At 40.3% G+C, this 22,204-nt stretch overlaps 1 protein-coding gene across 1 annotated transcript in view; it reads left to right on the forward strand.

Annotated features, from left to right (window-relative positions):
• Nucleotides 1-22,204, forward strand: part of EXOC4 (exocyst complex component 4) — a 722,726-nt gene that overhangs the window by 192,895 nt on the left and 507,627 nt on the right. Inside the window, exons 8-9 of the mRNA XM_026511236.4 lie at nt 4,477-4,622; nt 8,998-9,086. Of these exons, the coding sequence (XP_026367021.1) occupies nt 4,477-4,622; nt 8,998-9,086 (235 nt within the window). The remainder of the gene's footprint in view (nt 1-4,476; nt 4,623-8,997; nt 9,087-22,204) is intronic.

The following is a 22,204-nucleotide window of genomic DNA, read 5'->3' on the forward strand; positions in this document are numbered from 1 at the left end:
CAGTCTTGGGTGATTTTCCCCAGGCAAAAGACAATGTGTGTGGCTTATTTCCTTTCATAAAAATGGAAATTTGAACTCATAGGTAATGGTTTAGGATGTTTATGTACAATTTGGAAGATGCAGTACGTTATCCACAATGATGTGGAATCGCCAAGAAATTACATGGTTATGTTTTAATAACAGGTGTCTGATGTTTGTGTCAAGATTTGTTAGTAGAAGATTTCACCTAATTCAGATGAATTTCAAGCATCTTAGAAAAAGGAGCTTTTTTGTTCTTCGAGATATTTAAAAAGCACGTTTTACAATTTGGTGTCAAAATAAAACTTTGCCTGTTTTAATGCAGTATTTTCCAGCTGGTGGTAAATGGTATTAGGAAAAAGAGGCAAATACAGTGAAGGAAACAAACATGGCAAAGCCTATGATTAAACTCATAGCTATTCCATTTTAATTTTACTTGTATTATAGATTTTTGTGCTGAGGAGTCATTTACAGGGTTCATTCTGTTTTAGAGACTATTTCTAACGTGTATTAAAAACGTATGCATCGAGGCTTCTTACCACATTTTGTAAAATTCAGTGATTCACTGTATATATATTTGATTTTCTGGTATGTTTCATGGCTCTGTGATGGAAGTAAAGAACTATAAAAATTGGGGTAGTTAGGTGTCTTTTCCTTAAGTGAGAAGTCATCATATCAGGCAATTTTTGATGAACACTTGTTTAACGATGTGTCAAATGGGTACTGTAGTGCTCAGAAAAGGGGACAGCTGGCCTAGAGTGTCTTGGGAAGGAGTCATTGGAGAGAAAACATTGGAACTCTTTTTGGGATGGGTTTGTTAGGGTATCGAGGAAGGAGGGTAATCTAGGTCAGGCCTTCCAAAAATGAGAGGGCTCAGGCATGCATGTTCAGGGAAGAGGTAAGTAGTTGATTCTGATCGAGTGCTGGGTTCATGCTGAGGAGCCTAACATATGCTCTGGAATAGATACTGAGGTCAGGGGGCGCCTGGGTGGCTCACAGGGGCGCCTGGGTGGCTCAGTTATTAAGCGTCTGCCTTCGGCCCAGGGCATGATCCCAGGGTCCTGGGATCGAGCCCCGCATCGGGCTCCTCTGCTGGGAGCCTGCTTCTTCCTTTCCCACTCCCCCTACTGGTTCCCCCTCTTCTCTGGCTGTCTCTCTCTCTGTCAAATAAATAAATAAAATAAATAAAAAAAAAGATACTGAGGTCAGATTGATTCAGATGACAAAATAGCCTTAAGATGACATTGGCCACAGTGTTTTAGGAAAACCACTCTGTCCGTGGTGTATGGGAGGGACTAGAAGAAGAAGAGACAAGAGGCAGATAGTGAGAGAAACTGCATGTGTTGAGCTAAGTTGGTGGCTGTCAGACAAATGTGTAGGGACAAACTAGTAGAGAGTTGAGACAGAGTGACTGATGCTGGGGCTGCTATCTCCTGAGTGGATACAGAGGTGAGGGAAGGTAGCTAAAGACCATTCTGAAGTTTTATTTTATTTATTTATTTTTTTAAAGATTTTATTTATTTATTTGACAGAGATAGGCAGCCAGTGAGAGAGGGAACACAAGCAGGGGTAGTGGGAGAGGAAGAAGCAGGCTCATAGCGGAGGAGCCTGATGTGGGGCTCGATCCCATAACGCCGGGATCACGCCCTGAGCCGAAGACAGATGCCTAACTGCTGTGCCACCCAGGCGCCCCCTGAAGTTTTAAACCTGGAAGCCGGTAAGAGTAAGAAACCACTCACAGAAAGAAGACAGAAGGAATTACCCATTTTATGGGAAAAGGATTTAGGTCTCAGAATTTAGGGTTGATTTTATCAGAGAAATGTGTGAGTATATCAAGTGTGCAGTCACATAGGTGGGACTGGAGTGTGGGAGAGAAATCGGGACTAAACTACATCATGGTAACAGAAATACATGTGAAGGCTGCTTTGTAAGTTTGGAACCTAAGGACAAACGGGAAAGAAGATTATAGAGAGTATGGACCAAAGCAAGATTTTGGTTAAGAAGGTAGAAATAGTACATGTTTGTCAAAAGAAGGGGAGAAGCCAGTGTATAAGAATAGATAACAAAGTGAGAGGTGATATTTAAGAGGACTTTCCTGACTTGGAGAAAAAGAATAGTGATACTTTAAGGATGCTCGTCAGGTAGGCCCTGATCAGTCAGTATTTTACTGTACAAGGCCAACCACTGAATTCTAGGATAAGAAGTACCTCGGAAGAATTACTGGTTTAATGTATCTTCACGACTTTGGTAGAAACATATTACTATCGTATTGATTGGTGTTAAAACCAACACTTGAGTGAAACACATCCTTTGTAGACGTCGTTCTGCGTCTTTCAATTTGAAATTCATTCTGGTTTGCTAGCCTTCTCTTGACCACAAAGTCCCACAAACTTGATTAGCGTCATCAGTAGATCTACCAAGTCATTGAGTGCCAAACGTACAAAGTCATCAAGTCCCTCAGTTGAGTTGTTACTAAAGTCGAGGCCCAATTTAATATTCTCCTGGACTCTTGGGCAGTTTGGATGATGTATTAGCAGAGATAGTATTTGTCAATATATTACTTTATCCCTGTGCTGAATAATATTCTGATAGCCTCGTAAACATACAAAAAACCCCACTGACCAATCTGTTAATATATTTTATAGCTTCCCAGTGAAATCTCCTTTGTACAGAAAACTAAATAAGTCTATCTACTGCCACCCATAGCCATTCTCATGGGGAGTTTTTATGCTTTCAGTAAGAGTAGAGTGTCAGGATGAGCGAGGCTCCAGGGTTGAAATCCTGGTCAGTTGTTCTGTAATTATAAGACTTTAAGCTAGTTTCATTTTTTTTTTTCCCTTAAGACCACATACATAGGTTCACAGCAAAATCGAGGGGAAGGTACAGAGATTTCCCATGAATCCCTGTACCCACACATGCATATAGGCTAGTTTCTTAAACCTTTAAATCTATTTCTTCATACCTAAAATCTAGATAGTAACTCTAGCTTCATAAATTGGATGATTATGTTAAGATCATTTTCGAAACATGTCTGATCTTTGATAAATATTTAGTAATGCATATGTGCTCATAACAGACATAATTGGCTTTAAAACTTGGGGCAACATCATGCTCACAGAGTGCTTCATATAAATGCTTTTTGATGATAATATGGTCTTAAAATCTTTATTGACTGAATAAGCAAATGAGTTAATATACACCTGCAGACAGGAAGGAATAGTTACTGGGATCTGAGTCTCTGCAAAGCTTTTATTTCATTCTTGGGTAGAATTGCTTGCTTACTTGTACTATAACACTTGGTTATCTTAAAATTTTAAATGTGGCAAGTGATTACAGAAATGAGTTGATATGCTTTAATCCCAGGTTGGATATTTTTAGGAACCATGGTGATTTCTCTTCCAGATCTGCTACTTTCTTTCACAATAGTGGGAACTTTTTAAAGCACTTGTATTAGAAATACAAAGCTGGGGTGCCTGGGTAGCTCAGGTGGTTTAGTGCCTGACTCTTGATTTTGGCTTAGGTCATGATCTTAGGGTTATGAGATCAAGCCCTGTGTCAGGCTCCAAGCTCAGCCTGCTTGAGATTCTCTCCCTCCCCCTCCACCTCCTCCCACCCCTGTTTGCACACATGTGTGCATGCTCTCTCTCTCTCTAAAATAAGTAAATAAATAAAATCTTTAAAAAAAATGCAACAGTTGATTCTAGCCCAAGTCCCACCCTCTGAGGCTGTAAAGTGGGTTGATTTTGTAAGCATTATCCATTGGCAATAGTGCTTTAAAAAGCTGTTGGTTTTCAAGCTGTTGGTTTTCTTGCTTTGAAGCTGTCAAGATGAGCAGTGGGCCTAGAAATCATTTGTAGGTTAGCACCTCTTAGCCTGCAATGGCTCTTAACAGGTTTGTTGCAGTTGCTTAATCCCCTTTGCTATAGAGTGAGGGGTGTGGCATGGTCACCAGAATGAGTCCCCCAGGGTTCATTCTGCAATCCCTAAACCACTTCCTTATCTGTAATCTGAGAATTCATTTGATCAAATGTTGTGCTTTAAATAAGATAATGCATCTAAATTAGCCCCTTGCCTACAGCATGGTAATCCCTCAGTAAATATTATGGCATTGCTGCTGACGTTGTTGTAATTGGCAGTTATGAGGATTAGAAATGTTGATTAACTCACTTGGCACAGTACCTGGCACATAGCAGACCCTCACTAAAAATGTTCCCCTTTACCTCCACGTTCAAATGCCTAACATCCTATTCTCAGTTTTAGGTGTAGATGGCAAATAGATGACTTTCTGGCTATACTGAATCTTTCCTCAGATCTACAACTAGAAATATGAATAGCTAGGTTAATATACTTCTGAATGTCAAGGATGAGGTTTTAGAATTAGGTTTTCATCATTTTAAATTGGTTTTCTTAGTAGCACATCGTAAATGTGTGTATTAAACTGTTTATCTGATTCTACAGATGCTGTTGACTGAGTACCTGGATATGAAAAACACTCGTACGGCCTCTGAACCATCAGCTCAACTAAGTTATGCCAGCACTGGACGAGATTTTGCAGCCTTTTTTGCCAAGAAGAAACCTCAAAGGCCCAAAAATTCTCTTTTTAAGTAAGTATCTCCCTGATGGTAAGATAGCAGGTGTCAAGAAATGTTTGATCCAAGTAGGACTGCTTTCTGCTGTATTGGCAGCCAGTGCTCCACCCAGTTACAGCTGGTTGGAAATAACTTATAGGAAGTGAATTTATTTTTTATTTTGTATACATTTGTTTTCTGTAAGGGGAAATGGCTATTTTGTAATACGGTTAGTGGACTATCTAGGACTTTTATTAAAGATTTTTGGAATTTATTTCTGTGGCATTTTATATAAAATGAAGGGAAATGAGACTTGCCAGTTGTTTCTGGGAACTTTTATATGAAATGAAATATGTCAGCTTTTGAAAAAACCCCAAGTGCCAAGAAATAACCTTAAAGTTGACACATTGGATTTTATTTGGTTTAATGAAGGAACAATCTGGAAATTCTTTTTTTCTAATTACTGTCTTAGTTGACACTACCAGGCCATGTTCCTAAGTGTATGTCATTTGGTAACAGCTAATAGTTAATACTGGATAGCGAACAGCAGCAGCTACCACTGAGTGCTTTCTATCTACCAGGCACTGTGAGGAGATGAGTTTCTCAATCTCAAACGTAATTTAATTTAGATGATGTCAAATTTTGGTAGCAGGAGTAGTGGCTAACACTGAATCCTCACTAAATACTAGCAAAAGCACGAAGCCATTTTCATGGATTGTCTCATTTACTCATTACAACCTTATGGGTCAGGGTTTTATTTTTAATCCTTTTTTGCACATAAAAACTTGAGACACAGCGAGGTTAAGTAACTTATGTAAGTTCACCCAGCTAGTAATTGGTAGAAGCAGGATTAAGTCTTGGTGGATCTGTGTATTCTTCTGAGGAGTCGGGAGTTAACTGGTTAAGCAGTTGTACCTGTAAGTCTAAGCATATAAAGTGACTACAGAAGTATTATCTCTGTATTTTGAATTCATTATTTTTGAATAGTTGAAGCTCCAGTATCTTTTATTGATTCATTGTTGAGATTTGTTTATATCATAGATTCATAGAGTTCTTAATCATTACGGAAAGTTTCGATAGTGCATTCATCTTGTGGTCTAGAGGAGAGGAGATTGAGTGTGCCTGCAATGGAATAAAATGCGTTCTGTGTATTGAGCGCTTTCTTTTTTTATGTTTTCCCATTTTGTTCAGAGGGTAGACGCACTATTAGTAAAAATGCCTTAGTCCACAGGTAACATAGGACCCCACTGGAAGGTTCTTACCTCACACAGTGAGGAGGAATGTAGAGGAGTCCGTCATTTGACAGTGCAATATCCTCAAGGACCCAACCCTCTCGTCTCTCTGCCTTTGGTCCCACTGCAGTATAATGGTGATGCCAAGGGAAGGGTGGGATTCTTCCTGCAAATTTTTTTTTTTAATTAGTAGACTTTTTTATACCAATTTTCAGTTTGCAGAAAAATCAAGCTGACAAGACAAAGAGTTCTCTTATGTCCCCTTTCCTCAGAATTTCTACTTACGTTAACATCTTGGATTCATTCATGTGGTACCTTTGTTACAACTGATGGATGAACCGATATTGATCATTATTAACTAAAGTCCATTGTTTACCTTAGGGTTCACTCTTTGTGTTGTACATTCTGTGGGTCTTGATAAATGTGTAATGTCATGTAGCACCGTCACGTTATCATACAGAATATTTTCGCTGTCCTCAACATCCTGTTTTCCACTTATTCCTCCCTCTTTTCCCCACCCCCTGAGCCCCTGATAATCACTGTCTCTATATTTTATCTTTTCCAGAACGTCTTACAGTTGGGATCATACAGGATGTAGCCTTTTCAGATTGGCTTCTTTCACTTAGCAATATGCATTTAAGGTTCTTCGTGCTTTTTGTGGCTTGATAGCTCATCTCTTTGTATTGCTAAATAATATTCCATTGTGTGCATGTACCTTGTTTTTTCCACTCAACTGTTGAAAGACATCTTGGTTACTTCCAATTTCTGGCCATTGTGAATAAAGCTGCTATAAATGTGCAGGTGTTGTGTAGATATAAGTTTCCTGTTCATTTGGATAAACACCTGAAAGAATGATTACTAGATCATATGGTAAGATTATGTTTAGCTTTACTGTCTTACAAAGTGGCTAAACCATTTCAGATCTCTTTTTAAAATTAATCATTGTTATCCATTTATTAATCTTTTCTGCCAGTGACAAAGCCCCTCTGCAAGTTTTCCTCCGGTTTTAGGATTGGGTCTTAGCCCATTCCTAAACCAGTCACTGGCAGGCCATGGTGATTGTCTTGAAATAGTCAGGGGTCATCTCTGGTGACAGTCTTGGGCTGGAGAGGAACCACTTTTCCTCAGCACACAGCTGTTTGAATAGGGAGCAAAGAAGCTGAATGCCCGGATAGAAGGGGGGCTTTGCCAGTAAACAGGGAAGATGGTGGAAGAAAAAGGGTGGTTAACTAAGATGGCCTGAGATGGTGCCTAATCCTTAGGCCTTTGCTTTGCTCGCTTGTTTGTTTGCTTGCTATCTGGCGTGCTTTCTCTTCTCTCTCTCTTTCTCTTCCTAGCTCAACTCACTGTTGTAAATCTAGGTGTGTTACAGAAAGTAGGTTTCAGGGTATTTAGATTTCATGCTCTCAACCATCACCCTTAACTTTCAACCTCAGACCACATATACATTTTTCCACATTTAGCCAGTCCTGAATTGTGGTACTGAAAAACATATAAATTATTAGAACTGAATAAATGAACTTAAGTCATTGTCAAAAATTTATTATTATTGCACAGTAATAACAACTCCTCACCCACACAGAATTAGACCATTCTTCCAGATTTGCCTGCTTCTGGTCTTGGTTCTACCATTAATGAACTGTGCGAGTCAGGACAGGTCTCCCGTCATCGTGGGCCTCTGTGCCTTTGGCTATAAAATAAGGAGGCAAGACCGTATCCTCTCTAGTGCCTCTTTTACTATGAAATTATACCAATCTATGAGTTGTGGCAAACATACAGAGGGTTCCTGAGTAGCAAAAATACATCAGGTCATAAAGGATTAAGATTTGGGTGAGCTATAATCTGTTTTTATGAAGGACTTTATTACTCTCTTTAATTGCCCCTAGCCAAGGTTAATTAAGTGCGTTTAAGTTCTCATTGTATCATGTGTGCCTCTCTATTCTTTGCTCAAGAGTTTATTTCTTTTTCCCTTGCCATTTCTGATCAATAGCTGTCAGCATGCTTTTTGGAGGTCAGCGCCTTCTTTCCTGCCCTTGACTGGCAGGTGGCACTTTTGAAGGACTGCGCACTTTGCCTTCCTTCTGGCTGTGAGGGCCCTCTCAGTTCTTGGCAGGGTGCAGAGAGAGGATCAAGAAACCCAGGTGTCTCCCTCTGACTGACATTCATCTTCCTTGTCAAAGAATGGAGAAAGAAGGCGTAATTAAGAAAGTGGTGGCGTTCCTTTTATTTTGTTGCCAGAAACCTATGCCATTATCACTGTTGCTCTTTCGTGATGCTGCTGTTTACCACTTAGTGGCAAGTATTCTTAGGAGGATTCCTCCTGTCAGCCCCATTCCTCTGACTTTGAAAATCACAGGTCTGAAATGGAATTTCTTAACACGGCAAAGGATTTACTCTTGATACGGTCTTCAATTTACCTGTTTTTCACCCTCTTCCCTGCAAATGTCTTTTACGACTGTGATTTTTTTTCTTTTTTCTTTTTTTCACTCCTGAGTTATTGTTTTCGCCTTTAGAAACCTGTTCTATATCATGCACCTGTCCTCCGTGTTGCTGACCTCTGAAGCGATTCCTGGGGTGGTGTGAACACACCCTTTGTCGCCTGTTTGCTTTGAGAGTATTTCATGTCGTAGGTGGCCAATCAGAAACCGTTTCGAAACTGTAATGCTTTTGAGGACTTTTCAGGAGAGACCATAGACACCTTGCTTCTTTGGTGTATTCCGCAGCGCTGCTAGAATGCCTTCTGTACTAGTTCCCTCACCGGGGGAGTTAGAGGAGCAAGATGGCCGCCCCGCGGAGCCGGTATTTCTGCGGCGGCGGCTGGCAGTCACTCGTGCTGTGTGAACTGGATAGTAGCACGATTGGAATGACTCTGCAGGGTACTCTTACTGCGTGTGCATAGGGGTCCTGGCTAAGGGTCTGGAGGCAGAAGAAAGTGCGACAGATGAGAGTTTATCAGCTGAAATGAAAGAGCAAATGATCCAAAGGCTGTTGTGCAGGAGAGTTAGCCAGGAATATTGTTCATAAATCACGGTCTGTGGCAGCCCGCTCTGGCCCTGGCATGGAAGAGCCAGAATGTTTGGGTCGTGGAACAGTAAGGAGCACCCCACAGACTAGAGGCGAATACTTTTGGAATACGTGGCTGGACACTGCCTTTTGGTTTACCCTGCGTTTCATTACAGGTTCGAGTCCTCCTCCCACGCCATCAGTATGAGTGCCTATTTGCGAGAGCAGCGTCGGGAGCTCTACAGTCGCAGCGGAGAACTTCAAGGTAGGTGGTTGAACTTCTCTGGAAAAATGAGTTTCTGGAGGAAGATCTGAAGTGTTTCACGCATGTGAATTTGCGGTTTGCCCTCACAGGATTCTTTCAAGATAGCAAAGATTTAGAGACTTGATCATCTGTTTCGTCTATTACTTCCCAGCGTCTGCTGCCAAGTAGCTAAAACTATTGCCTTGGCCACAGGATTTATAGACCTGCTACTGTTCAAGTGAGAACTCAAAGCAAAAAGATAGGAGATCAGTCTCTTGGTGCTTAAACATGGCAGATACGAGTCCAGTCATAGTCTCGGGGAATGCCAGTCTTCTGTGACTGTCACTGTTATACTTAATCGGTGCTTTCCATACGTTCTGGAATGTAGCAGGAGTACCTGGGATTGGGGAAAGGGCAAATGCAACTTCTGTTGTTATTTAAAAGGAAGAAAGATGCCTCTAAGTGAGATGTTGTAATCAAGCTAGCTTTGATATACAGGATATTCGATAGCCATATGTGGTTACTAAACAGTTGTAATCTGTAGGAGAAAATACTTGAGAAAATAAATCGTAAGCAAATGTAATTAAATTAAAAATCCAATAACATTTTCTTCTGTGACAAGGATGCTAATCATGGTAAATGCAATCAATTAAGAAAGATTTATGAAGTCCTGCTAAGTGCCTGCCGTCCTAGGCATCGGAGGGGATGGAGGTTGAGTAGAAGGAAAGGGAAGATGAAGCCTTAAGATCCAGCTATGAAAGTAAGGCATGAATATCAGTAATAGTATCAGGAAGTCAGTGCTAACGACTAAGTAAATGATGTGCATGAAGATGCTCGAGGAGTTGAGAGAAGGGAGTGATGATTTAAATTATTTTAAAACTGTGGGCTTCCTGTACGAGGGACGCATAAGAACACTTCCATTTTGGGGGATGCATTAGAGGCACTTGAAATATTTTGCAGTGAGCAGACTGCACAATTAAATATTTAGTTTTCAAGATTTATCATGTTTCCAAACATTATGCAGTAACCAGCCAGCCTTTCTGGATTTAAGGACTACCACCTAGCCATTTCTACCTCCATCTCCATTGTTAATCTAAATACCTATAAATTTTCCCAAAGAGGCTGCTCTTCTCTCTCATGCCTATACCGCAGTAATAATTCCACAGCTCATGGGTATAGTTACCGGAACTAAATGCCTAGACATATGTTTGAGAATATAAGGAAAAGGAAATTAGCCTTTTGCTCTCCATTGTTGGAAGCATGAAGTGTGCATCTTGGAGTCCCGAAGTACATGGGTACAGGGGATAGTTAGGATTGGAACAAGTCAAGGAGTGAAGGCGGAAGGTGACCCAGGCTCTAGCAAGCAGCTGCCTCCCGGGGGTATAGGCTGGACTGAGAAGCTTGGAAGGAAATGGTGGTAACAGAGCACACATTTCCATTGGACTGATTGTACCTGAACTGCCGCTCAGGGGCTGTAGTTGATCGCGTAGGGCTAGAGCGATCCTCCATATTCCACGCCCTTATTGTAATCGTTGAGTCGACTTCAAGAAACTTTAAATTTACCTCCATAATTTCTCTCTACTTGGTTCGTAGTACATGAAATTTCTTTAATGGGGACAAAGCAAGCCTTTCTTTTTTTCTTTTAGATCATTTCACTTTTTATTCATCAATACACTTAATTCTTTAGAGCAGTTTTAGCCTCATAGCAAAGTTGAGTGGAGAAAGAGCAGAGACGTCCTGCATACCCTCTGCTCCGACACACACGCAGCCTCCCTTTGTACCAACATCCCCACCACAAGGAAGCCTTTTGTTTGACACGTAGTGATGAAAAGGTAGACCACATAATTAACAGGACAGCAGCACAACCTGTCGTTCATTCACATTCGAGCATAATTAGTCAACCAAGACAGATGACTGATGGTAGACTCTTTCTTCTTTTTTGTTAGTGAGAATAGCGAGTGCTTTGCACTCTCAGCCATGCACAATGGCTTTTGCAGCTGTGGCCCCAGTGGTCCATGATTTCTGGAGAGACCCTGGAGCAAAGCAATGAAGAGGCGAGGGTTCTGGGCCCAGATTGCTGACACAATCTAGCTCCCCATTTACTAGTTTTGCAACCTCTGTGCCTCGGTTTACCTACCCCTAAGTGGAGACAGAAATAACAGTACCCACCTCACGAGGCTGTTGTGAAAGCCACGTTGAGGTAAGCAATGAGCAGTGTTTAGAGAACTGCTGACTGAATAGGAAGTATTATGTCTTCCTCCTCCTCTAGCCCTGTTGTTCTCATTGTTCTCACTAGTCCTATCACTTCAGTTTTTGTACTCCTTCTCTTTGTCTCTTTAGCTAAATCCTTCTCCGCTTTCCAACTTAAATTTAGTTGTCACTTAAGTCTGATGACTGTCCCCCCATTTCCTCTCTCAGGTTGTGGCCCGTGCTGTGTCCTCCTACCACATCTTTGACATTCCCTTTCTGAGGACTTTCCACACTGTATTGTGGATCAGTGCTAACTTGTTTGAGCCTACCACGAAACTTGAAGTTCAGGAGAGAAATACAATTTTATTTCCTATCCTTAGCACAGTGCCTAGTATGGTAAATATTCAGTAAATACTGACTGACTCAGCGACAGAACAAATGAGGACAGTTGACGTCGAACGTGGGCTAGAGAGCTTACTGCGGAGAGCTAGGAAGGGCCCCAAGGGGAGATGCGGCCACTGAGAGCCAGTATCGGCTCCATAGGTTCTATTAGTTTTTAAGTTTAGGGAGAAGTAGAGTCTGTGTGTCGATCTGTTTTTGTTCTCTCCAGTCGTACATAGCTTCATTAAGTAGGAATGTTGCCACTGAGCTGTCTGGCCTAGGACAGTACTGCTGTATAAAATTGAAAAACATGTTTTAAATCCAGCTCTGTTACGGAGGAAGTTTATTCTGTGAGGGTGGTTAACTGAAGAATCTCTATCATCAAACTAGGAACTTTCTCATTTTTCAGAAAGTTGAAAGTTGATTGAAATATGGAACTATGTGCGAGAGTATGTTTTACTTAACAGTGTTCAGCAAAATAGGAGCATTTATCTCCGGTTACAGGGAGGAAAGTAGTCAGCAAACATATCATGTTCATAATGATCATTAAAAAATAATTTAGCTGAGCTGACAGATCACATGCATGGTGAGAGAATAGCTCAGCTGATGAGTTTTTGTAAAAGTTTGATGGTATTTCATTGAGAAGTTAAAGTGTCTCTGATGAATGCTTTTAACAGCTCAGCAGGAAAAGGGGAAAATCACACCTATTTTCCATTAAAAAATGGCCAGCCTTTTTCAGTTATTCTATTCATCTGACTGGTCCAAGGACCACAGTGAGATCTGCATTTCAGTTTATCCTTGAAAAGGTATAATTGAATAGTTCAGTCAAATCCCTAAGAGGCCGGCAGAAGATTTTTGTCTCTCCTCTCACCACCACATAGCTGCAGGTTTCGCTTCCCAGTGGTTTGGTTCAGAGGTCAACTTTTCTTTCTGCGGCAAAGAAAATCCACCAGGAAGACCATCAAAGTAACATTAAAAAGCTCAAATTTTATAAAAGTTCAGTTTCTGCCAACATTTCCCATTCATCATGCAATTAAAAATGTGACTCAACCCAACAACGCACAAGGGGAAAAAAGAATGTAAAAATGAGATTTCTTTGGTATCATCAACCCATCTCAGTTGGCTCCGTTCAGGTACAGATGGCTCATTATATAGTCTGCTGTTGGCAATTGGGCCCAGGAGGTGGGGGTGCCGTTTCAAAGTGTGCGCGGTAACAGGTGGAGATCTAACTTGTGTGTCTCTGTTCATCAGAGACTTCCCGTTGCTTTGAGCCTCTCCACTGCTTCATTGTACTGCTTAGACAGCCGTGCTACAGGTTAGAAATGTAGTAGTTTTAACAAACACTTAGCTTGAGTACGGCTTCTCAGGTTTAACGTGGGATTCTTTGGGAAATAGGGCAACTGACGAACACGTTATCTCACTAGGGGTTTAAAAAAAAAACTCAAAATAGTGCTGCTCGTGACCAAAATAAGCTCTTAGGTTACTCAGTCCCACTGTGCCGTGGTTTTCTCATTTGAAAAATAGAGCTGTTATGAGTTCTGACTACTTTAGGGGGGATGTTGTGACTATACAAATTTGATATTAAAACTCTGGGAAAATTAGAGTAGTTGTAATTTATTTAAATTAAAATGGTGCTTTAAAAAATTGAACATGGTGAAATTGGAAGAACTGCACCCACTTCTTTCTCTCTTGTTTTCTCCACCCCTCCAGTCTCACTGTTCCCCTGAGTTGGCTCCTCTCAAGGTCACCAGTGATCCCCATCTTGGCAGATTCAGTGTTTTCTTCCCCGTGTTCATCTCACTTGATCCTCCGGCCAGCCGTGTTCCTTTTTTCCTGCATATATTGGGGTGTCTCAAGGTTTGGTCCTGGGACCTTAGCTGTGCTTACTCTGTGGACTCTCCTCAGCTATCTCAGCCCAGACTGAGTTTTGCTTAGCGCCTAGGTGCAGGTGACTTCCAGATCTAGGTCTCCTGCCCACATCTTGTTATTGTTTCCTGACCTCTTTCAGCATCCTGCCCACTCCCCACCACCATCCTATCATTCTTTATCACATGTTTTTTTAATTTTTCTCATGATACTTAATTTCTACCTGTCTTCCTCACTTGGTAAGTTTCTGCACTTGCTTCTGAATTCCCAAAATGCAAGTCTTACTCATTAGTGCATTCCAGTGCCTGGGACAATGCTTGGCTTGAATTAAGCACTCAAAAAGTATAGGTTGGAGGAGGCCTCTATCCTCCGTATCTCCTTATTTGCAGGTACAGGCCTACTCATTTGAAAAAGCCTAGTGGGAGGTTTGATAAGCAGAGTAGAAGTCCTGTGATTTATCTTCTTCGTTCATTTTTAAGATAATAAAACTCAAATGGGTAGAGCACATTAATTGTCATTGATCCAAGTAGAAATGTATACTCAGTTTTGATTACAGTTTCTTTTCTGTCTTGGGGCTACTTAGTACTTCTGTTTATACTCAATAATATTACCTTTAGAGTGCTATTTTATTCCCATTAGTCTAATGAGTGGCATTTCTATAGCCCTGATATTAAAATATTCTGTAAATCTCCAACCACTTGAGAATTAACTTCTCTAAGAGGATTTGCTTTACATGGTAAATATGGAAGTATTGGCATCAGGAAAACTGGGCTCTTATACTGACCTGACCTGAATTTTCTGAGGTTTTCTCTCTAATGGGTTGTTGGTGACTGAGGTTGTGAATACTTAATGATATCATATGTAATTAATCTGTTTGGGGGTACCTCGCCTTAAGGTAGAGTGATATTTGAAATACATTAGCCATGAGTTGATTATCCTTTTTTACAAAAGGATTTATAATAGGAGTCTCTCAAATAGCAAACTTTTCTGTAATGGAGCATTTAAAGCAAGATTTCATTTATGTGCACATTTTCAGGGACATTTTGGCTGGAGTGAGGTACAGCAATTTTATACTCATCCTTCACATTTGTTCCACAGCCTCAAATATAAGAGCACTTGTAAAGCTTTATATCTTGAAATACGATTAGAAAATTCTTTGTAGTCTTAAATTTTACATAATGACTTTGTTAATAACTATGTAGCAATATGCAGGGGACATGAAAAAATACATTTTTTCTTCTTAAAATTGCATATAATTATTTCAAAATAACCTTAATCTTTCGTAGTTATCTCTTCTGTTTTAGATTCTAAAATAGTGTATAAAATTGATTCCCCTTCCTTTTATATATTTATATTCTTCCTTTTTTAAAAGACTGATCTTAACTTCCTCATATGTAAGATTTGTCTTATAATGAAATTATAATAGAATTTTTATAAATGTTAATTTCTTTATATGTTCCTAAGAACTAGTAAGTAATAAATATATTTTCCTGAGGTCATGAACAGACTAATGCATTATTTCAGATCATTTAGGAAATAAAAGTATTCTCATGCCAAGGTTGTCACTAAGTGTATCACCTCTTTGCCATAATCTTTGCAATGTAGATATTTATTTTATTTAAAACTGTTCTTTGTTTCTGGATTTAATTTATGACATGGGTTTATTTTCTGAAGAATTGTAGTTCAAACAAAGTCAAACAAACCATTGGTATCCGAGCCATGTGGAGGAGCCTGGAGGTCATGGGACGGACAGTTGGATCCCGAGAGTGCAAAACAGCTATCACAAAGCCTTAGGAAAGCCTATGAACCTCACTCTCGAGAAATGATCCCTGGTCATGATGCAGAACTAGTTGATGACCTATTACCTTATTTTAAGAAACCTTTGTTCTGCCCATTAATCATTCACACATGCAGATATGGGAAAAGAGTGAATACTCTTAAGTGAGATTGAAAAGTGATACATAGGCATTTCTCTTTATATACTACTTGAGTTAAAAGTTTTTTTTAAATAAAAAATTTGAAAAAAATTACAAATTTCTAGCATGTATCAGAACAATTTAAAAGTAAGTTAACTTTTTTTTAAAAAATGACATTTTTAAATATGACAGAAGTTACTGTCATATTTTTTAAATATTTTTTTATTATATTATGTTAGTCACCATACAGTACATCCCTGGTTTTTGATGTAAAGTTCAATGATTCATTAGTTGCGTATAACACCCAGTGCACCATGCAATACGTGCCCTCCTTACTACCCATCACCAGGCTATCCCATTCCCCCACCCCTCTCCCCTCTGAAGCCTGTATTTTTTAAACCATTTGGCCCACATTAATTTCGTAATATTTTTGCCAAATTTAGTAGTTTATATGATGCAACTAATTCTGACTTGAGCTGTTTTAGAAAATAGAGAAGATCAGAAACATTCATGGGGAATGTGGGGAAAGTAATTTTTAGATTGATGAGAATGCCAGAGAACAACTTGATCATTGTCCTGATAAGACACAATTCATAAGATAGTTTTATGTTTTCAGAATGAGGGTTGAGTCCTTTCAGGAATATTACTAGTTCGAGATGACCTTATCTGAAGTGATCTATTACCAAAATTCAGAAGAAATTGACATACGCATGCATGTAGTATGAGGTCTAGAAAATAAAACAGTAGATTTTAATGGTAGCAAGTGCTTTGGAGTTCATAATCTAGTCCTTTTTTTTTTTAAGACTTCATTTATTTGAGAGAGAACATGAGTGGGGGAAGGGCAGAGGGAGAGGGAGAAGCAGGCTCCCCGCTGAGCAGGGAGCCAGACTTGGGGCTCAATCCCCTTAGATCATGACCTGAGCTGAAGGCAGATGCTTAACCGACTGAGCCACCCAGACACCCTAATCTAGTACTTTTTGAGTTCATTATTTTAGTCCTAGAACCTGCTTTCTGTATGTTTTATTTCAGAGTTGAGTATAGAAAGCAGATTGAGGTGGAGGTGGCTTGACTAAATGGGGTCTGGGACTCAGAGCCCCACCTGCCCAGACCCCTCCTCCATCTGCTCCTCTCTTCTATGGAGCACCTGAGGCACCATGACAAAACGAAGCAGAGCGCTCTACAAAGGAACATTGGTAAGGAGACAGATGACATTATAGATTTGTAGGGCTGGGACAGGGAGTCAATAATGGGTGGTCAGACAACTGATGAACCATAAACAAAAAAGATGTTGAATTTGAAACTCATCATTTAGGAAACTAAATTTTGGGTGCGTTGAGAACTGAAACGTGAAAAGCAAAACTGATTGACACTTGAGTTCATAGTAGTGTTGTTTGAATAACAAAAACGTGGAAGTAACTCAAATACCATGGACAGGAGAATGGATTTATAAATCACAGCCTAGCCGTGCAGTAGAGTACTATGTAGCAATGAAAACGAATGAGCTGTACTGTATAGTAACTTGGTCGACTCTCAGAAGCAATCACAAAAGATGATATATGGTCGAATGCCATCTGTGTGCAGGTCAGAAGCAGTCAGGACTGAGTAATATGGTGAGGTGTGTATCTTTATGTGATGAAAATGTGGAGAAGGTAAGGTAGGGAGCATGAACAGAAAATTCAGGAAAGAGATCACCTCTGGAAAGGATAGAGGAGGGGATAATCAGAGAGGAGCTCAAGGCTTCAAGGATAATAGTACTGTTCTATTTCTTAAGCTAAGCGATGGAGATGCTGTTGTATTTTTAAAACTGTACTAAAATGGTCTATACATCCAGATATTATACATTTCATAGGAAGTACAAATATAATAATTTGTAAAAGGCCTCTTAAGTCCCCAGAGACACAACCATCTGTAGTGTAATGCTCCTACAGGAAAGTCTTCGGGAAATTTGGAGTGTTCTGCGAGAGCTAGATTGGTTCTTGGCCTGCACCATTCCACTGCAATGCCAGGTTCATGCCACAGCAGTGCATTACTACTGAACTCCAACTGTCCCTAAAATAGTTCCTGAGCAGTCAGCTCCAGGAGCAGGAGTGCTCCCTGCCAACTTCCCCGCCCCCCGCTCCCTCAGCCTCATCTCGCCCGTCAGAACCCAGTGCCCGGTGAGGTCAGCAGCTAGTCTACTTTTGTGTCCTGTGTTTTCTAGCCAGCCATGAACATGTAATTTAATTCTAACCAGTAGAATGTACATGAAAGTGATGTGTATAACTTCAGGTCTTATATTTAAAGGGACGGAACAGGCTGTCCCTTTTTTCCCAGCCCAGTGTGTGTGAACGTGTTCTCACACAGGATGAATGACGTGTGGTGGGGAGCCATCTGAGACCGTGCGGACGAGATGGTGGAGCAATGGTGAGATAGAAGCCGCTTGAGCTGGATATTGTGCAGCGTCGGACCTCTGATGACCAGAGCCACTGTACCATCCCAGACTTCTCTGTGAGATAGGAATAAAGTGTCTTGTTCAAGTCCATGGTATTTTGGTTCTCTGCTACTTGAAGCTCTGCTTATATCCTGATTAATTCAACATGCAAACAAGTGATCACAGCACGGTGATACACATTATGATGGAGTTGTGTAGATCTGTAACTAAGATGTGTATACAGTGCTGGGAAGGCAGGGAGGCTTTCATAGGTGTTTCAAGCTGCTTATGAAAGATGAAGAGAAGCTTTGCAGATAAAAGAGGGGTGGGCATTTCAGGCAGTGGACATGGCAGGGATAAATGTATGGAAGTGTGAGCATATAGTCTTTTCTTGTTTCATAACATGAGTTAGAAGGATATAACTTTTTTAAAAAAAATATTCGAGAGAGAGAAAACACTGGGGAGTGGGAGCAGAGGGAGAGGAGAGTCTCAAGTAGACTCTGCACTGAGCTCGGAGCCTGACACAGAGCTCGATCCCATGACCCTGAGATCATGACCTGAGCCAAAACCAAGAGTCAGACGTTCATCTGACTGCGTCACCCAGGTGTCCCTAACTTTTTCTATTAAGGAACTCAGTTTATGTATACAGACCACTACTGATTATAATTTGTTACTTTCAGGAACCAGAGATAATAGAAGGGACACCAAAGCTGTTGAGAATGGCTTGGGCCATTGTTCATGATAACAAGAGGTTAAGAATTGATAGAACCAATGGTGTCCTGGTGATGATAGGAAAATAAAAGTCATGTTACACCTGAGTATAAGCTAAATGCAATCACTGTACTGGATTTTCTGAGGGGTATTCAAATGGTATAGCTATGCCCCTTGATTAATTTTTTTGTAGGAAAAACAACTATTTTAAATGCAACTATTGTAGTGTATTTAGGATGTGCAAGGTAGATTTGGCTGGAGATACTGGCAGGGACCGGATCATGAAGGACTAGCCTTACCTAATTACAGAGTACCTTGTTCAGCTTGGACTGCAAATGGCAGCTTGGTTGTGTATGGAGATTGAAGAGTTCTGTGTGCTCACATCTGATTTCCAGCTTGTAATTGTGTGGATGAAAATATGCATCAAGTTACTTTTGGCTTCACCACAATTTTAAACTCAAAAAGCCCATATTACAGTAATATATGATAGTATGTATGAATGCTACATGAATATTGTAATAGTCATAATATAGGATGTTCATTCCTAGAATTGTGATGACATCTACTGAATTGCAGCCAGTTCATTTGCATATTCATGCCCACTTAGCTCAAATAAGTCCCTGTTTGTTTGCACATTAACGTCTGATTTCAGCACCAGTTAACTAATTTACATATCCCTGTTCAGTTGGTTAGTGATGTTCATATGTGGAATATTGGTGCAGCTGTTTGTGCTACGAGTAGCTTGGGGAGCACGGTGGTTTAGTGGAAGGAGTACCTATTACTCATCCTGCTTTTACTAGGCAAGTCACGTTACCTTTCTGAGCCCTAGATTGCTCATCTGTATAATGAAGTTAGCAACACTTACCCTGCGTATTTCTTAGGGTTGTTGTATCAATTGACAGATCAGAGGTGACAGCTTATAGGCAACATTTCTAGGCTACCTATATTCTAGGCCTGTTCCTGGAAAATCCGCATATAGGAGAGTTCTAGGTGTCATGGAAGACAAGACTTGCAAGCAGACACAGTTTTAATGAATGTTGTAAATACGTCTGGAAGCATGGAGGAGAAAACACTGAATGTTGCCAGGCAGAGTCATAGAAGGTGTTACAAAGAAGGAATCTCTATATTGCAGTTGGAAAGGTGAGTTAGCCACACTGCCCCAGGAAAGAGCACTCACTGCAAGTAGGGAGAAGATGGAAACGACACCGCGATATGTGAGAGCTTCATAGGATAGTAGGTATTTGGGGGTTGAAGCAGAGAATATTAGGAAAGATAGGACTTAGAAGAGGGAGACAGGTGGGCAGGTCTCAGAGGACCTGGTATAACAGCGAGAAGACATGGTTTTTGTCCTCCAGGGGCTTAAAGCAGGAGAGTGACATAATGAAATCTGCATTCTAGAAAAAGTATCCCAGGGGTTCTGTAGGGGATAAATTGAGTATAGTGAGGCAAGTTATGTTGTTATTTCAGGTGAGAGCTTATAAGATCATGCCAGCTTTTTAGGAGGTGACAGCAGAGAGGGTGGAGGGGGGAGTAGATCCAAATGCCAGTTTCGAGGAAGAGTCAGATGAACATGATGACTCCTTCTTTGTGGAGTTTGAGCAAAGATAGGCGTTTTGGCTGATTCCCAGTTTTCTAATCTGGTGACTTGGGTAGGTAATGATTTTATTTAAGATAGGAAATATAAGAAGAGGGTAGTTTTTATGGAGTGTTAGGGGTAAAGATAGCTTTTTTTTTTTTAACTTATTTTCAGGGTTTCTCTTTTAGTTTTGCTTAAATCTATCCAGCCTAATCTAACCACATCTAATCTGACCGAATCTGTTATCGACTCCCTCATATTTAAGGCATTCAGCAGTGTTTGATTGCTCATCACTGTTCCCCTTCCTAAGTCCAGTGTTGGAGCTTCCCTCCTCCTGCTTCTCTTTTTAGATTGCAAATACTACTTTCTCCTTTTTAGGTTTTGGTTGATCTATTAATTTGAGTGCTCATTTTAAACTCTTTGAAGAATATGAATTCTTTACTTTTTGCTCCTGGGTGGGTCTGTATTTTTATTACTAAAATCAAGCTACCATTCATCTTCTTAATGTCTCGCTTTGTGATTTTGTGCCAAGTCACTTAACTAGTTTTCTCAGTTAGTAGAGAGAAGTTAAATGATTTCTATGACTCTCAGCCGGTCCAGAGCTCTGGGTTCTTGATTCTCAGTACTTGGTCTGTTCCTAAAGATCGGAGTCTGAGGACTAGTTAGAGGTTCAGAGCATGGTGTCTGCAGTCGGGCTTACTGCTTGGGTGACTTTGGGCAAACTGACTCCTTTGTGTGTCAGTTTCACTTTCTATAGAGTGAATATACTTATGTCATAGGGCTGTGGTGAGGATGAAATGTGTTAACACATATAAAGTGTTGAGAACTGTGCCTGGCACGAATTAAGTACTGATTAAATGTTAACTATTGCTAATTTATCTGGGGTGCCCCCCCCCCCAGCACCTGGCACCATTCACACATAGGAGACGCTTACTCTTTTTTAAATTAGTGGATGAATAGGCATGCTAATGTTCAAATATATTCCAGTAAAATCTCCCAGAATGGTCCTTAGAAAGTCCTTTTATCCCCCTGTTCTCTTCTTTGACAAAAGTTCTTCTGGAGTGTTGACAAATTGTGCTTTCATCGGTGATCATTGCAATCAAGTGATGTTAAGTGGCATCCACTGAGGTGGTCTGGGTGGGCAGCACTTAGTGACTCTTTAGTGACCTGTTCTTACCACTTACATCCACCCAGAGGTAAATACTCATGGCAATAATGAAAGTGGCCATTTCTCTTTGAAATCAGTTTGATATTCAATGCCACTAACTGCATTTTACTCTGTAAATAATTGAGGATGATTAGTATATGGCAAAATAGGAGGTTAAATGGAAAGGTCATTCCTTCTCTTTCTGAATTAACTACCTTACATCTGATCATTTGGCGATGTTTTACAAACACCGTTGTCTTGCCTGCCCCTTACCTTCATTCTGAAGTCACTTCCTGGCTACTAGTAAAAACAAAAAACAAGAGAAAGGAGTTATACTCTAACTTGTAATTTGCTAACAACTCTTAACCTAAAAAGCCTTAGAGCTAGCAGAGATCTCAGATGCGTATCATAAATAGAAATGATCTTTTGAAAACAACATAAATTCTTAAAAACAATAAAAGGTGTGTGACTGAAACTAGTTTTAAAAAGATGGCAGCTAATCTGAAAGGGAAATTTTTGACTTGGCTTGGAAGGTGAGCAATTAACTGTGTATGGCCGTCATTCCCCACAGCATGGTTGCAGGAGGAGGACAGGTAAAAGTGAGGCTGTTGATGGGATGGGATACACCACTCATCTATGATTATCTCTCCTTTCTAGATTCTATGACTCTTACTGGGAATCAGTAATCCTGACTCCTCTTGAATGCCTTATTGAATCATTTAAAAAGAATTTCCCAAGAGAAGATCTTGTGCCGTAAGAATTCTTTAGCATCTAAATTGAATGGTTGTCTCTGATCATTTCTAAACTGTTTACTCTGATGAACTCAATAGGTGGAGTTTCCTCAGATGCAGAATTTGGACTTATTTCCTAAGAAATTGAAATCCTTTGTTACCTAAATGGTAGTATGGTTCTTTTTTATACCTTCACTTCTAGGACATTTTT

This window comes from Ursus arctos, unplaced genomic scaffold, assembly GCF_023065955.2.
Source record: "Ursus arctos isolate Adak ecotype North America unplaced genomic scaffold, UrsArc2.0 scaffold_3, whole genome shotgun sequence".
NCBI classification, from domain to species: domain Eukaryota; kingdom Metazoa; phylum Chordata; class Mammalia; order Carnivora; family Ursidae; genus Ursus; species Ursus arctos.